At 48.0% G+C, this 16,012-nt stretch overlaps 1 protein-coding gene across 5 annotated transcripts in view; it reads right to left on the bottom strand.

The window, feature by feature from the left end:
- Nucleotides 1–1,126: 1,126 nt before the first annotated feature.
- Nucleotides 1,127–16,012, bottom strand: part of PTPRA (protein tyrosine phosphatase receptor type A) — a 159,768-nt gene continuing 144,882 nt past the window's right edge. For all 5 annotated transcript variants that reach the window (XM_081833103.1, XM_081833100.1, XM_081833101.1 and 2 more), the window contains 4 exons: nucleotides 8,373–8,498; nucleotides 8,142–8,293; nucleotides 2,509–2,644; nucleotides 1,127–1,764 (listed from right to left, as the gene is read on the bottom strand). In XM_081833103.1, coding sequence (XP_081689229.1) covers nucleotides 1,690–1,764; nucleotides 2,509–2,644; nucleotides 8,142–8,293; nucleotides 8,373–8,498 — 489 coding nt within the window. In that variant the 3' untranslated portion in view covers nucleotides 1,127–1,689. The remainder of the gene's footprint in view (nucleotides 1,765–2,508; nucleotides 2,645–8,141; nucleotides 8,294–8,372; nucleotides 8,499–16,012) is intronic.

The raw sequence follows: 16,012 nt of genomic DNA, 5'->3' as shown, positions 1-16,012 counted from the left end.
GGCCTGAGTCGCCCAGGGTCTGCCCCTGCTCCTTGAGAAAGGCCCCATGGGCCTTAAGACTCTCTCAGCCCTGCACTGACTGACAGCTGTGCCAACTAAAGATGACATTTCCCAGCATTCCTGTAGTCACACAGTGTAGCCTTATGACTAGGTTTGAGCCAACAGGAGTGAAAATGTAAAGAAGAGCTTTTGCTTCATGTCCTTAAAAATGAAGTTGCGGGCGCCTGGGTGGCTCAGTTGGTTAAGCGACTGCCTTCGGCTCAGGTCATGATCCTGGTGTCCCTGGATCGAGTCCCGCATCGGGCTCCCTGCTCGGCAGGGAGTCTGCTTCTCCCTCTGACCCTCCCCCCTCTCATGTGCTCTCTCTCAAATAAATAAATAAAATCTTTAAAAAAAAAAAAAATGAAGTTGCTTTCTCTCCATTTTCTTTTCGCTTCTCCATGGGAAAAGACAGTGATCCAGCTTCAGCCATGAGGACAAGAATAACATTCTAAGGGACACTGGGACCAAAAGACCGGAGAACACTGGGTCTCTGGACTGGGCACCCCGTTACATGAGAAATAAATGAACATCCACGTTATTTAAGACACAAACGCTAGACACTTTTGTATAATGTTAGGCTTGATATCAAGTTGGGATTGAAGACTCCTACCATCCTGGCCTCTGGATCTGAGGCACTTTCACATAAAAGTCCTGGAAATGAAGACAGATATAAAAGGAAACGAAAGCTATTTAATCTAGTAAGTGTGGATATAAAGACTTATCCTGGACAGAGAGACACAATCCAGACCGTTTTATAGCAAAGCACCAGGGAAGTCGTATTGGCCTTAGCTAGCTACCTCCTCTCTCTCTCATGCTCCTGTGCTAGGGAAACAGTGAGGACGCTGACCATCTTCCAGGGAGCAAGGCTGGCTGGGATCACTGCACCAAAGATGCTCTGGGAACGGAGGGTGGGTCCTGGCAACTAGCTGAGAGCTGGAGAGGCTGTGCCAGTTGGAAAGGAGTTGAGAGGACAGTGGCTCCTGAGACCAGCTGAGACAGAACACTAACAGCAGGGCCGGGAGTGGCCTAGGAGAGCCTCAGCCCTGGTCCGGCTGTCCCACCCCAGACAAAGGGAGACGCATCCTCAGGGAGTCAAAGTTTTTATTACCTGATAATCCCTAGTGTGGTGCCAGAGATACCGCTCTGGTCCCTTTACTCCCCACAGTGGGTTGTGGTGGTGATGGGGGGAGGCTGGGGAGGGGAGGGATTATTTACAGAGCAGGGAGGGAACAACAGCCTGAAAGGGGTGGGGGAGAGGGGGCACCAGGACAACCAACTTCCTCAAGAGCTCTGAGAACTTTGTGCTTTTTTTTCTTAGTTGATGCTGAGCTACCTGGAATTAATTTTGTGTTCCTTCTTTAGGAAAAGATGTCTAAACCAAAGAATAATACAGCCCAATTTCCAGGCAGAGGATTTCACGATGTCAATCCAAACATCACACTATTTAATTCCCCAATAAAACATTGGAAAAAGGACTATCAGTGCTAACACATTTACATATAAAATCTCCACCTAATAGGTAATAGAAGCCTATGTACCAATTTCTAAAACAGTTATAAGATATATACACAATTTTGGGTATATTAACAAAACAGAATATTACAAAATATTAAAGGCAATTTTCCTGTCCACCGATCTCATCACCTCTTACTTGAAGTTGGCATAATCTGAGAATGCGTCAATATATTCCTGCACCACCTTGTAGCAGAACTCATACTGTTCCTGCAGAGCAAAGGGAGGGGAAAAAACCAGCATTACTGAAGACAACAAGGTACCTGCAGTTCCTGACAGACCTATTTTTTTTTAAAAATGGAAACCTGAGGGGAAGTGAATGTTTTTGGACTTGTACCTGAGTCCCGCTCTGCCTACCCGAGTTCTGACAGCACTCCCCTTCTGGGCTGAGTACAGCTAATTTTGTCCAGATGGAGGGGACCCGAGAGGAAGATGTGGCTCTAGGCCTGCAGCAGTCAGATGTGAGTGCACTGGGCTGTGAGGCGGGGAGATGACTCTGCGTGGCCCGCATCTCACCATGCTTGCCAGGCTGCAGGTGCCCTGGCTCTCAAAGCCTCACCAACTCCCAAACCTCTTAAAAATGTATTTTTCTTTCCCCTCAGGCATGTCTAGCTCTCCAAGGTTCCAGGGCCCTTCTGGATGCTTGTCCCCATACCCAGTGGTTACTGGTCACTGAGACAGTCAGGAGCCTGAGCAGAAGAGGCGGCACTCCTGAGTCTTCCTACCCCAGGACCCATGGAGAAGTGCAAAGCCCCGTGGGGCACCCCAGCACCCCCTTCTAGCCTTCAGAGAGGCCACTCTTACTGGTGACAGGGCTGTGCCCCTCTGCTCTGTCACCAAGGCTCATTCTATCTGGGGTACTTTGGGGAATGATGGGCCCCCTGCAAGAGCCTCCCCCTTGAGATGGCCCTGAAAGAGAAGGGCTGTGGATGGGTGGTGGTGTGGGCAGCATACCAGTGTCTGGACCATGTGTGGCCTCTGTAGCCGCAGGCTCTTGACGGTCTGGAAGACATCCAAAATCCCCTCCGCTTTCACCCGTTCCAGGACTGTGCTTAGGGCACAAAAGGTCCCTGTCCGTCCTGCCCCTGCGCTGTAATAGAGCAGACACATCTGTTATAGCCCACTGGGCTGATAAGGTGAAGACAGTGTCAGTGAGCACATAAAGGCCGAGGTGGAGGTTGGGGCTCATGGGAAGGGCTGTCATCTAACGGAGATGCTGGGGTGAGGGCAGGGGCCCATTTGCTCCTCTCCCCATAAGCCCCATGCTCACACTGCTCTGGGGAGGAAGGGGTACCCCCGCTGCCCCTTCTGTACGTTCCACTTTGGCTGCTGAGGGGCTCGCCTACAGGACAGTGATGAAGAACTGACTTCACTATCAGACACTGAGCCTTCACTGTCTACCTACAAATATTCCTGAATTGCCCTGATCTGCTGCTCACTCATGTTGGGATTCTAGTCTCTTTCCTTTCCTGATAAACCCTGCCCTTATGCAGAGAGAGAGAGAGAGAGAGAGAGAGAGAGAGTGTGCGCGCGCGCACGCACGCTGATTCTTTTCCATGCCTCTCATTTGCTTCCTAAGTCCCAGGAATCCAGACTCTGACTCTGACACTATCCACCCTGTTCAATGTCATCAGTTGATTCACCAGACCCTTACTGAGTGCCTGATGTGTGGCAGGGGCTGTGGTGGGGAACAACACCCCCAGACAATAAAATATGTAGTGTGGGAAGGAAAAAGAGGAATAGGGGTTCTAGGCAGGGTGGTCAGGGAAGGTTCTCTAATAGGTTGTCACATGAGCAGAGACCTGAAGGTGAGGGCAAGGCCCAATAGCTGTCTGGAGAGGAGTATCTTGGGCACAAGGTAGGATGTCTAGGTGCGGAAGCTCTGTAGCTGAATCTGACGGATGGAAGAACACGAAGGAAGAAAGGAGAGTGGTGGGTGAGGTCAGAGCCCTCAGGAAGAATGCCAATCCCCTGGTACACTTCCTGCCTGGCCTGGGTAAGAGCCCTCAGATCAAGTTGGGCCTTATGAGCTGTTGTTAGGATTTTTTTTTTTTTTTTTTTTAAGATTTTATTTACTTATTTGTCAAGAGATAGAGAACATAAGCAGGGGGAGCAGCAGGCAGAGCAGACTCGGCAGGCAGAGCGAGAAGCAGACTCCCCACTGAGCAAGGAGCCCGATGTGGGACTCGATCCCAGTACCCTGGGATCACGACCTGAACCGACGGCAGTCACTTAACTGCCTGAGCCACCCAGGCGTCCCTGTTGTTAGGATGCTAAGTGATGTGGCCTGACTGAAGTTTTTAGAGGAACCTCTCAGGCTGCTGTGTTGACACAGGGAAACACGTGAGGCCAGTATAACTCCTGGGAAGAGGAGGTGGTGGCTCAGACAGAGGGGTGCTGGTGGAGGGAGTGAGAAATACTTGATTCTGAAACCACTTTCCATGTAGAGCAAGGTCGAACATTGCATGTGCATATGTGAGGAAATAAGGAGGAGAACAGTATGGCTCCAAGGCTTCTCATCTGAGAGAGCTGGGGGACTGAAATGCCACTTACTGACTGGGGGAAGGCTGGGCAAATAGTAGACTTAGGAAGGAAGACGAGAAGTTCTGATCCGGACCTGAAAATGCCAAAGTGGAAATGTTGAGTAGGTAACTAGACACATAAATCTGGAGTTTAGGGAGAGGGTGACCTGGTGATAATGACACAGGAGTTGGTACGAAAGCCAGGAGACAAGATGGCCTGCCTGGGGGAGTGGCTATTAGTCAACAATGAGGTCCATCTGGGCCCTGGACCACAGATGGAGAGGAATCAGCCAGTGAGGACATAAACCAGGAGAGAAGCTATGTTGAAAGCATTCCACAGAGAAGTGACTGGTTAACTGTGCTGGATACTGATGAAGGTCAAGGGTAAGGAGACAGAAGGATCTCTGGACGCAGCAATGTGGAGGTCACAGGTAGCCCTCACAGGGGCAGTTGCAATGGAGTGTGGAGGGGAGAGGTTAACCAGAATGGGCTCAAGAGAGAATGGGAAGAGAGGAACTGGGGAGTTAGTCTGGACAAATCTTTCTTGAGAAACTTTACTATTAAGGAAAACAGAGAAATAGAGGGGTACCTGGAGGGGAATGAGAGGTAAGAGTTTTTAAAATATTAAGACGGGAGAAATTATAGCCCATTTGCATGAAGATGGTAGTTATCCAGAGGAAAACCTGATGATGTAGGATAGTGAAGTCAGGTCCCTGAGGAGACAAAAGGGGATGGAACTGATATCCAAGTGGAGGGTGACTGTGGCAGACAGGCCCTACCATGGCCCCCCAGATCCCTGCCTCTTGGTGTTCATGCCCTTATGCAATCTCTTCCCCATGAGTGTGGGCGGGATGTGTGTGTGCTTCTAACCAACAGACAGTAGCAAGGGGGATGAGATGTATGTAACTACACGTATGTGATTATGCTACATGGGATCATAAAGCCTGTCTCGAAAGGAGACACTCTCTTGCTGGCTTAGAAGAGGTAGGCAGCCACACTGGGAAGGTCCACGTGGCAAGGAACTTCAGCCCAGCAGCCCGCAGGGGACTGAATGCTACCAAAAACCAAGTGAGCTTAGAAATGGATCCTTCCTGGGGCGCCTGGGTGGCCCAGTTGGTTAAGCATCTGTCTTCAGCTCAGGTCGTGATCCCAGGGTCCTGGGATGGAGCCCCGCATCGGGTTCCCTGCTCAGTGGGGAGTATGCTTCTCCCTCTCCCACTCCCTCTGCTTGTGTTCTCTCTCTCGCTTTCTCAAATAAAAAAAAAAAAAGAAAAGAAAAGAAAAGAAAAGAAATGGATCCGTCCCATTCGAGCCTCAGATGGGACCACAGCCCTGGCTAACACCTTGACTGGAGTCTTGTGAGACCCTGAAGCGCAGGACTCACCTAAGATGTGCTCAGATTTCTGACCACAGAGACTGTGAGATAAATGTGTTGTTTTAAGATGCCATGTTTGTGGTAATATTATTACACAACAATAGATGATTAATGCAACTGGCTTCAGAGAGAGGTCAGACAACTCATTCACTGAACAGGAGGGATGCAGGGTCCACAGCACCAATGCAGGGAGACAGGCAGCTATGTGCTGGGAGCACACGGAAGTTCTGATTGCTTCTCCTTTCTTACAAACAGAAAACACCGTCCTCTCTCAAATACGAGGACAGAAGAGGTGTTGATGGTATCTAGGTTTGAGAGGAGGTGTGAAATAATCATCTAGGACAAAGGCTGGCAAGCTGTTCTGTAAAGGGCCAGACAGGAAATATCCTGGGTGTTGCTGAGAAGAGACAAAATCAGTTCTAACTGTACAACTCTGACTTCCTGTGTGCTGAGCAGCAGTGTGAGGCACGGAGAGCTCCACGTCTGGTCTCAATTCTGTTGCTGGAGCATGAGAGCAGCAAATACACACACAAATGGGCATAGCTGTGTTCCAATAAAACCTTATATACAGACACCAAAATTTGAATTTCACGCCATCTTCATGTCATGAAATAGTCTTTTGATTTTTAAAAAACCATTTAAAAATGTAAAAACAGGGGACACCTGGGTGGCAGTTGGTTAAGTGGCTGCCTTTGGCTCAGGTCATGAACCCGGGGTCCTGGGATCCAGTCCTGCACTGGGCTCTCTCTCTGCCTGCCATTCCCCCTGCTGTTTTCTCTCTGGCAAATAAATAAATAAATAAAATCTTAAAAATATAAAAATAGTTCTTAGCTTGCAGACCCACACAAAACCAGGTGGTAGGCCAGATTTGGCACTGCACCCTAGTATGTCCAGCCGTGGTCTGGAAGAGTGGAAGGTGCAGAAGGATGGCAAGGCAGCAGTAAGGGCCAACCATGAAGTCAGTGGCCAGGAATGTAAACTGAAGCCTGTAACCCGATGCTTCTCTTCAGCCACACTCAGCAGCACAGTGCAGATGCAGGCTAGCTAGAGAATCTGGGGTTTGCCAAGAAAGGGTGACCAAGGGAAAGAAAAAAGTGTAGGGAAGGAAATATTTATCTGGGCAGTCCAAGGAATCTTTTCTTAGATTTTTAGTTTAATTTTTTTTTTAAAGTAATCTCTACCCCCAATGTGGGTCTCAAACTGACAACCCCGAGTTCAAGAGTTGAGTGTTCTACTGACTGAGCCAGACAGGTGCACCACCAAGGAATTCTTTTAATTTTGCCAATCCAATGGGCAAAAAGCACACTGCATTGTTTTCATTCTCATTTCTCAGAATATTACTAGTAAAGTGTAGCATCTTTTTGTGTTCACTGTCCATTTGTATTAGTTGGTACACTTTGTCACTTTTTTCTTTAAGATATTTTTTAAATGCTTTATTTTTGTATAGGCAATAAATTATCATAGTTCAAATTTCAAAACAATCCCAAACAAGAAAAGGTTTCCTTCCTACTCCATTTCTTCGCCTTCAGATGCACTCCTGGGAAAGCACCAATGTCCTTGGGTCCTTGCCTGTCCTTCCAGAGATATTTTTAGGCATATACCAACAGAAACATTATGTTCTGTTTTTTAAAAGTATTTTATTTATTTAAATGATCTCTACACCCCACATAGAGCTCGAACTCACAACCCCAAGATCAAGAGTCGCACATTTAATCCACTGAGCCAGCCAGGCGCCCCCCAACAGAAACACATGTTCTTTCTCTATCTCCCATTTGCTTTTGTTCACAAAGCAATACATCTAGAGGATTAACCCACACCCAGTATATAAGCAGACTCATAAATTTTTGTAGCTCTGTAGCATGAGATCCATAAACATAGCTTATTGAGTCAGCCCCCTATTAATATGTTTAGATAATTTATAATCTTTCACTATTATAAGTAGTACTTCAATCGTGGTGACTATTTCCTTTTGGCCAGTTGACGCACATTTACTGGATACATTCCTAGAAGTTCCTTTGCTTATATTTTCTGTTTTTAAAACCAATTTGCAGTGATTTATGGTATACTCTTCCTTCTAAGAATTTTTTTCCCCCAAATTATAATAGCAATACGAGCTCATGGTAAGTTTTTTCCCCCTAAAATGCAATCTCAAACAACACGCCCCCCAAAATTCACCTTTGCTCCCCAAACGAGTCCCCTTATCATCTTTCTTCTGTCAGTGACAGCAACCATTACCAGTAATCCTGATTTAAACTTGGGATACACCCTATAGCCTTGATTCCTCTTCTCTTTCACATCTATGTTTTCAGTCTTGCTCATTTTTCTTCAAACTCTTCTCAAAATAGTTGCCCTTTTCTCTTTTCCTGTGTTTCTTAAGGAGGCCACACCCTCACCCCCACAGTCTCCAACCGGTCTCTCCACTGTCAGTCTCCTCTGCTGCTCGCCCCTACCCCATCACTATCCCAAATGCTCCCCTGCCCGATATTCTAATGTCACTGGTTCCCTAGCACTTAATGCGAAGTTTGACCACCACAACCCTCTCCCATTATCTGGCCCTGCGCTGGCCACCAAACTCGACTGCCAGGTGCTGTTCCCCAGTAGCCTGCTCTTGTCTGGCTTTCCCCACTGTCGCTCCCCCTGCCTGCCTCTTATGGCCTCCCCTTCCCCCCGAGGGCTGGGGAGAGCGGTACCTGCAGTGCACGGTGATGGGGTGGTTCCCCGACTGCTGTTGCTGCTTCTGCACGGCCGCGATGATGCTGATCATGCCCTTCCCGTCGCTGGGGATGCCCACTTCAGGCCAGCCGTGGAAGTGGAACTGCCGGATCTGCCGGCCTTTGTTCTCCTTTGGAAGAAGGGCGATCAGAGATGTGGGGCGGCCTGGCTTTTCCCTGCGGGAGGAGCCGCACCCCCAGCCACCTTACCCTGGTGTTGGTGACCAGGAGGTCTCTGACAGTGTAGCTCTCACATTCCTCCTCTTTCTTCAGCTCCACTGTGATGTCTCCGTAGGACACCACTCCATCAGAGGGCCAGTACTGGGCACATTTCTCCTGGAGGGACAAATGGGAGAGGGGAGGGGCTTGGAATATCACGTATGGTAGAGGTGGGGCTGTCCTTCGAGCCTCCTGCTCCCCTCTGACGGTAGGCACCTCTTACAGGACACCTTCATCTCCAAGGTATCAAAAACCCAGAGTGTCATTACATTACTTAATGTCACTCCAATTCACTTCACTAGGATCCTCACTAGGACGTCTACAGCTGACCCTTGAACAACATGGATTTGAACTGCATGGGCCCACTTATACACAGACTCTTCTGGATAAATACAGTACAGTAGTATAAATGTATTTTCTCTTCCTTACAATTTTCTTAATGACATTTTCTTTTCTCTAGTTTACTTTATTGTAAGAACACAGTATATCATACATAAAACATGTAAAATATGTGCTGTTAGTGTCATTGATCAATCTTCAGGTCAGCAGTAGACAATTAATTACTTTTTTTTTTTTTAAAGATTTTATTTATTTATTTGACAGAGAAAGACACAGCAAGAGAGGGAACACAAGCAGGGGGAGTGGGAGAGGGAGAAGCAGGCTTTCCCGCTGAGCAGGGAGCCCGATGCGGGGGCTCAATCCCAGGACCCTGGGATCATGACCTGAGCTGAAGGCAGACGCTTAACGACTGAGCCACCCAGGAGCCCCAGTTAATTACATTTTTGATAAGTCAAAAGTTATACACAAATTTTCTTTAAAGATGTTATTTATTTGAGAGAGGGAGAACACAAGTAGAGGGCGTGGGAGAGGGAGAAGCAGACTCCCCACTGGGCAACGAGCCTGACGCGGGACTCAATCCCAGGACCCTGGGATCATGACCCGAGCCGAAGGCAGTCGCTTAACCGACTGAACCACCCAGGCGCCCCTACATGGATTTTTTTTTTTTTTTTAACTGAAGTATAGTTGACACACAATGTTACATGCGTTTCAGGTGTACAATACAGTAATTCCGCAAGTCTATACATTATACTATGCTCACCACCAGCTTAGCTACCATCATGTGTCACCACAGAACACTATTACCATACCACTGACTATATTCCCTACGCTGCAGCTTTCATCCCTGTGATATATGCAGATTTGTAACTGTACAAGATAGAAAGAGGGGGCTGGCGGTCAGTGCCCCTAGCCCCTGTGTTGCTCAAGAGTCAACTGTATATTTAAAAACTTAATTCCTGTACTGACATAATCACTTAACCTTTTGTGTTACTTATCTACAGTCTAAGTTGCCACACATGACAAGATCTCTGAAGAGCTCTGACCATCACCTCAGCTACGCAGAACATTTAATGGCATGGTGGAAAGAGAGGAATGTCTTTGCTCCAATTCCTTTTCTCCCCTCCTCTGCCCCCTTGGGGTGTTTCTACCTCGTAGAGATGCTTACATATGTCAGATAGCTAATCCAGAAAAACTGAACCCCACTGACATGCCAGCCGGCTGTGGTGCTTCACTAGAGCTCAGGCCACTGCATCCTTCTATCCCTTTCCTCTTGGTCCTCTGAATCTGCAGTGGCACCCCCATTTCTGTCCTTGTGAGTGAGTAGGAGATGGGTTACGGCCTGTCTTTGCTGGCATCTGGCTCAATTTCCTCCACAGCTATTTGTGGGCGGGGGCTGCCTCTGTTCACCTTTGTCTCCGCACGCCTCGCATGCCCCTGCATGTGCTAGGCTCTCAGTAGCTGCTCAATGAATTTGTTCCATGTTTGCAGAACAAGTCAGGCTACACATACGCAAATAAAACAATACAGTTATACTGTCCTTTTCTTTGGAGCATTTTGGGGAAGACCTTAAATATCTCACTACTGGTAATTTTAAAATCCTCAACCGTAAATGTACTTCACATTCACTGGGAAAACTATGAAAAGTGGAAAAATAAGAATCACGGATAGTCTCTTAGTCCAAATAAAATCATTAAAGGTCCATTTTAGTGACTCTTCTTGCTTTTCATATGTGTGATCATTCATTACCCCCTTTATAAATGACACTGAGCTCATTTTAAAACACAGACTTATCAAAGTGGTGGATCAGGGAACTCTCACAGACCAGTCTTTTCTACGTATACCCACTTGGGAGTCCTGGGGATGCTGTGAGGGTTGGGGCTCTGGGCCCTCTCCTTAACTAGAACAGCTTTAAAAAAATTCTAATTAAGGCTCTTCAACAGAGATTATGTTGGCTTTTACGGCACTGGTGGGTGGAATGAATTTTGCTACCACAGTTCCCTCCCAACACTGACCTCACACAGTTTGCCAGCCAGGACTGAAGACTGGGACTTTAAAAACCATTGTACGAGTGCTGAGATTCAAATGGGCTTGAGAGAAATGGGAGTGTATGAGCTAGAATCACACTATGACTAGAAAAAGAAACAGTATAGTCCCCTACTTGATGGCTTTCAGATATCTGAGACCCTAGTTTTGGAGGTGAGGCACAACAAAGAAAAGGGGCCAAATGGAAGAAGGCCATCAGGGATAAAGTTAGGGAACTATTAAGAGAGTCCTCTCTTAAAACTGTGGACAAGGAGTCAGTCAACAGTAAAAGCAAACGGGGAGCCTGCTGTGTGGCTACTCTAATGGGGACAACTCCCCAAGGTGATTACACATGGTTGGGACTGACCAACCAAGAGGTTAGATCAATGCCGTAGAGTGAGTTTCAAGGTGACACAGTTTTGTAGGTGAAGAGGTAAGGAGACAAGCCTGGTAAACTTATGGCTTTATAAAATTTATAAAGTTACTTTATAAACTTATTTAAAAAAACCTTTTTTTAAGGTTATTTATTTATTTAAGGGGGAGAGAGAGAGAGCGAGAGAGAGCTAGCGAGCACACGAGCAGGAGGGAGGAAGCAGAGGGAGAGGGAGAAGCAGGCTCTCTGCTGAGCAGGGAGCCTGACGTGGGGCTCTATCTCAGGACTCTGAACTCATGACCTGAGCTGAAGGCACACACTTAACCAACTGAGCACCCAGGCGCCCCAGGGTTAGGGTTTAAGGGATGATAATACAGAGAAGCCACACAAGACAATTACAGATGTTGGACCAATGGCAGCAACTCATTACACTCAGCCAGGTGCAGGTTACAGGGTTTATTTAATTTAGCTCTCCGAGTGGGCACAATACAAACAGAGGAAGCAGGCTGGACTTAAAAACAAAGCCAGCTATTTAAGAGAAAAAGGCAACAACTGAGGGAAATGGCAGTCCAGAGGTGCCTCTCATGGCTGTGGGGAGGCCGATGGCAGAAAGAGTGGGACCAAAGGCAACAACACTAGTTCAGGAGGCTGAGTTAAGCTGCTGGAAGGCGAGGTTTTGGAATACCCAACAAGAGCCGCTTCAGTTTAGAGACCTATTGGGGTGACCTTCTTCTAGGCCAAAGGAGAGGAACCCCCTTCCTTAAGAGGCAGAACGTGGGCCTGAGGAATCCAGAGCAGGGGCCAGCAGTGGCCTGGGGATCCTGCTGAGGAGGGAGATGTGAGAGCACAGAGCTGGAGACCAGGCCTGTGCAGAACACAAAGCAGTGACAAAACGGGACCCTCCTGTCAAGGAGCAGGCTGTGACCCATCTCAGAAGCCATGCTCCACTTAGCAGCTAGATGGCAGAAGGAACGAGGGGAAATGGAAACTAGGAGATTTATTTATTTTTATTTTTTAAAGATTTTATTTATTTGAGAGAGAGAGAGAGAGAGAGTGCACGCACAAGCAGGGGGAGTGGCAGGCAGAGGCAAAGGGAGCCTGATGCGGGACTCGATCCCAGGACCCCGGGATCATGACCTGAGCTGAAGGCAGTTGCTTAACCAACTGAGCCACCCAGGCACCTGGAAACTAGGAGATTTAAATTAAGCAAGTGAAACTGTGAGAAAGAAGGACCCAATTCAAGTCTTGGGACTAGATGTCAACATGAAAGGCTCCTAAATTTTGTATGCTGGGTAGATTTTCCCTCACGATCTCAGGAAGCCCAAAGAGGATTTTAAGGAGTGACCACAGTTAGAATTCTATTTTCGAAATGATCTCTGGCTGCTGGGTGAAGAAGTGACTAAAAGTGGGTGGGAGTGGAAGTTGGTAGATGGGCTGTCAGGCTAACTGCAGTGGCGCAGGTGAGCGGACAATGGTTTCGAGGAGGGGTCTGTAGCTGTGCTGGAGAGAGGTGGACATGCTCAGCATATGTCAGATCTCACGGATGTGGGAAGGGAGGAGGATGTGGGGACCGAGGAAAGGGGAGTGATGAAGGTAACTACTAGACTTCTGCCATGAACAACTGGGCAGAAGGCAGGACCACTTACCGAGATGGTTAAGAGTGGGGCAGACTAGTACGGGAAGGAGGAAATCATGTTTCATCTGGGCCAGGTGGAGTTTGAGATCCTTAACAGTCATGTGAAGATAACCAGTGGGCACATGGATACACTAGTCCACAACTAGGAAGTGGGGGCTGGGTTAGAGACACAGATTTGGGGACCTCTGGCGTATAAATAGCATTCCAAGCCGCAGGACTAGATGAGGTCCTCAAGGGATAGTGTGTTAGACAACAGAGGGTTAAGGCCTGAGTCTAGGACACTTCAATGATTAGAGGTCACACAGAGGAGGAGGAGGTGGTCACAAAGAAAACAAAAGTTGCTGCCAGGCCAGTGAGGGGTTGATATCATGCAGTTCAAGCGAAGAAAATGTTCTGAGGAGGAAGGAGGCGTTCAGTATTTCTGATGCTGCTATAAAAGGACCAAAAAGACAAGAGAGAAGAAAGGCCTTTGGAATGGCAAGATGGCAGTCACCACTGATCCTGACTCCAGTACTCCCAGAAGGAACAGGGTGAGGGGAGAACTTGAAGGAAGAAAGCCAACTCTTCAAAGGAGTTGTGCTGGGATAGAAAGGGTGCAGAGAATGGGATACAGAGAGAAGGAACTGAGGGACAGGAGAGAGATGTTTGTTTTGTGAAGACAGGAACGCAACAAGGCACAGGCTGGCTCGGGTAACACAGCGGAGAGGAACTGCTGATGGAGGCGAGGGAGAAGGACCGCCTGAGAAGGCAGGAGGCAGTGCGCAGACACACTGGACAGGTGGACTGAGAGGCGAAGGAACCCCCTCCCACTGCAAGCGGAGATGTGAGAGAATGGGTACGGATCGGAGGAGGCTGGTTGCTTGAAGGAGGGAAGATGAGTGTGTTCTCATCTGATTTCTGAAGAGAAGACTGAGTCAGGTTGTGAGATAAGGTGCCAAGAAAATAAAAGACTGGGAGGGAATAACGGATGTTAGCAAGGAAAGGATTATAATAATGACAAGTCCTAAAAACTCTAAAGAGAGTAAGGAGGAAGGTGAGAACACAAAGGGAGTCAGGGGCTGAGGAAGTGGAGGAGTCCATGGCTCTAAAAGAGGACTTCAATCACCTCCACTTTGACCTCAGTCTGTATTTTCTGATTAAGTTTTTCTCTCCAGCTTCTCTCTTAACTCAGGTAAAAGACCTGGCAGGCAGAGCATCTAGGGATGGGAACCGAAACTGCCCCTCAAGCAATGACGACTGCCCTGACCTCAGCAAGACCCCACATGACTGGACTGACCCCAAGACAGTGATCGACCTGACCGTTCTGCCCACCTGCACGTACCCACTGACCTTTGTCCCACAACTTCCTTCTATGAACCTAGAACTATTCTCAGCACTTCGGACATAGTCTTTGAGACAGTAGTCCATGGTCTTTCCAGTGCTGGCCTCACTGAAATAAATTCCTCTTCTGTTTCGCCTCTACTGGGCTCTCTGCTTTTGGACTGTCAGTGGCAAGTGGCCAAACCTGGCCTGTTTGGGAGCCCTGGACCTCTTGCACCCTTGGGCCCTGATCACAGCTCTAGAGACCTGGTGAAGATAAAAACTTACTGGAGTAAGAGAAGGGAAGTAGTGAGGTGAACAATCAGCAGAGAGTAAGCAGGGCAGGATGCGGGGTGCCTGGTGCTGAGATCCCAAAGGCAGCGCAGATATGGGCAATGACTTGATTTGAGTGGGTGGCTGAGGGAACCGAGAGGCTGAAAGACCAAGGGTAAATGGATCACCTGCATGGATACTTATGCCTTCAGGAGCAGAAGCAGGCATAGGGGCCACCAAGGGGCAATAAGCCCAGTGTTAAAATCATCAGTAGCTGAGGATGGGAGACAAGAATAGTGCTCAAGTCCAGTAGCAGAATACTTGGGAACGGGGCTTTAATCTCAGATTTATGTTTTCAAGTTATGGATTCTAGATAATGATATCCCAAAGAAGGTGCAACAAAAGCTTTTGTGTCTTTTCTCCTGCTGCCTTTAACCTCCTCCTCCTGGACAGCACCCAGTGTCTTGCATGGTCTCAGGCTGACAAGAGTGATGAGGACACACAGCTTTGTGGCAGGCGTCTAATGCAGTCTCGTTCTACTGCCTCTGGTAAATGGAACACAACCTTGGGTTGGGCTGACCCCATGCAGAAACTGCTAGAACTGCTCTGCCCACTTGGATGAATGGTCCAACCTAAGCTATTGAGGAAGCAGGCTTTACTAAGCATGTTGGTGGACCCCTCTGGTTAAGATGGAGCCAGGGGGAGGGGGGAGAGAAACAGGGAGAAAAGAGGATTTTAAGTTTTAATTCTTTTGGGATTTTAACGTATATAAAATTGATAATTTAGGATTATGACTTTTTCCTTGGGACTTTAAAACCAGGTGTGGAGAGTGGTGGTGTCCTGTTGTGTAAATGTAGATACCTTTCACTGTATCATTTAGGCTTGTGAGATGGAACAGAAAGGGAAATCCTGTCTTAGGGGGGCAGAGAGGCCTTATAAAGAACGTCATTAATATCCTGTTCTGATTCAGTTCAGAAGCTTCTGAGGGCAAGAGCTGCTGCCTATCTCATGGGCCCTGCAGAGAGGCAATAAGGCATAGTAGGTAGAGGGGACTGCAGGCTTGACCAGTGGGTGGGAGACTGTGTATGTGCATGGCCCTTTTCCCCATCTCCACCCTTTACTCTCACTAGGTTTCCTTCAAGGACGGAAGAGCCTGATAATCTGACGGGACGAAGTTGGGATATTCACTGGGCCACATTTTATTGTATGGCAGCAGGCTGAGAGATGATACTTGTGTTTGCCATCCCAGCACTTCTCCCTGCAATATGGTCCTGCTCGTCATAGATCTGGAGGCGGGCAGTGTGGGGATAACTTCATGCAGGTCCATGGTTTATCTACACCTTCCATCTCAGCCTATTAGAGAGGGCCAGGAGACGCGCACCTAGCTTCTGGTAACACGGTAGTTCACTGCCCAATCGCAGAGCCAGGAACTGTGCCCCAAACCTCTCACCTCATCAGTATTGTTATTTATTTATTTATTTATTTAAAAGAATTTTATTTACTTATTTGACAGAGAGAGACAAAGCGAGAGAAGGAACACAGCAGGGGGAGTGGGAGAGGGAGAAGCAGGCTTCCCGCCGAGCAGGGAGCCCGACGCAGGGCTCGATCCCAGGACTCTGGGACCATGACCTGAGCCGAAGGCAGCCGCTTAACGCCTGAGCCACCCAGGTGCCCCTACTTAGTGATTTT

The sequence above is a fragment of the Leptonychotes weddellii genome, chromosome 10 (assembly GCF_054177405.1).
Source record: "Leptonychotes weddellii isolate Sample4059 chromosome 10, ASM5417740v2, whole genome shotgun sequence".
In the NCBI taxonomy this organism is placed as follows: domain Eukaryota; kingdom Metazoa; phylum Chordata; class Mammalia; order Carnivora; family Phocidae; genus Leptonychotes; species Leptonychotes weddellii.
The sequence above is the reverse complement of the archived record's forward strand: the minus strand, read 5'-3'. Positions and strand labels throughout refer to the sequence as shown.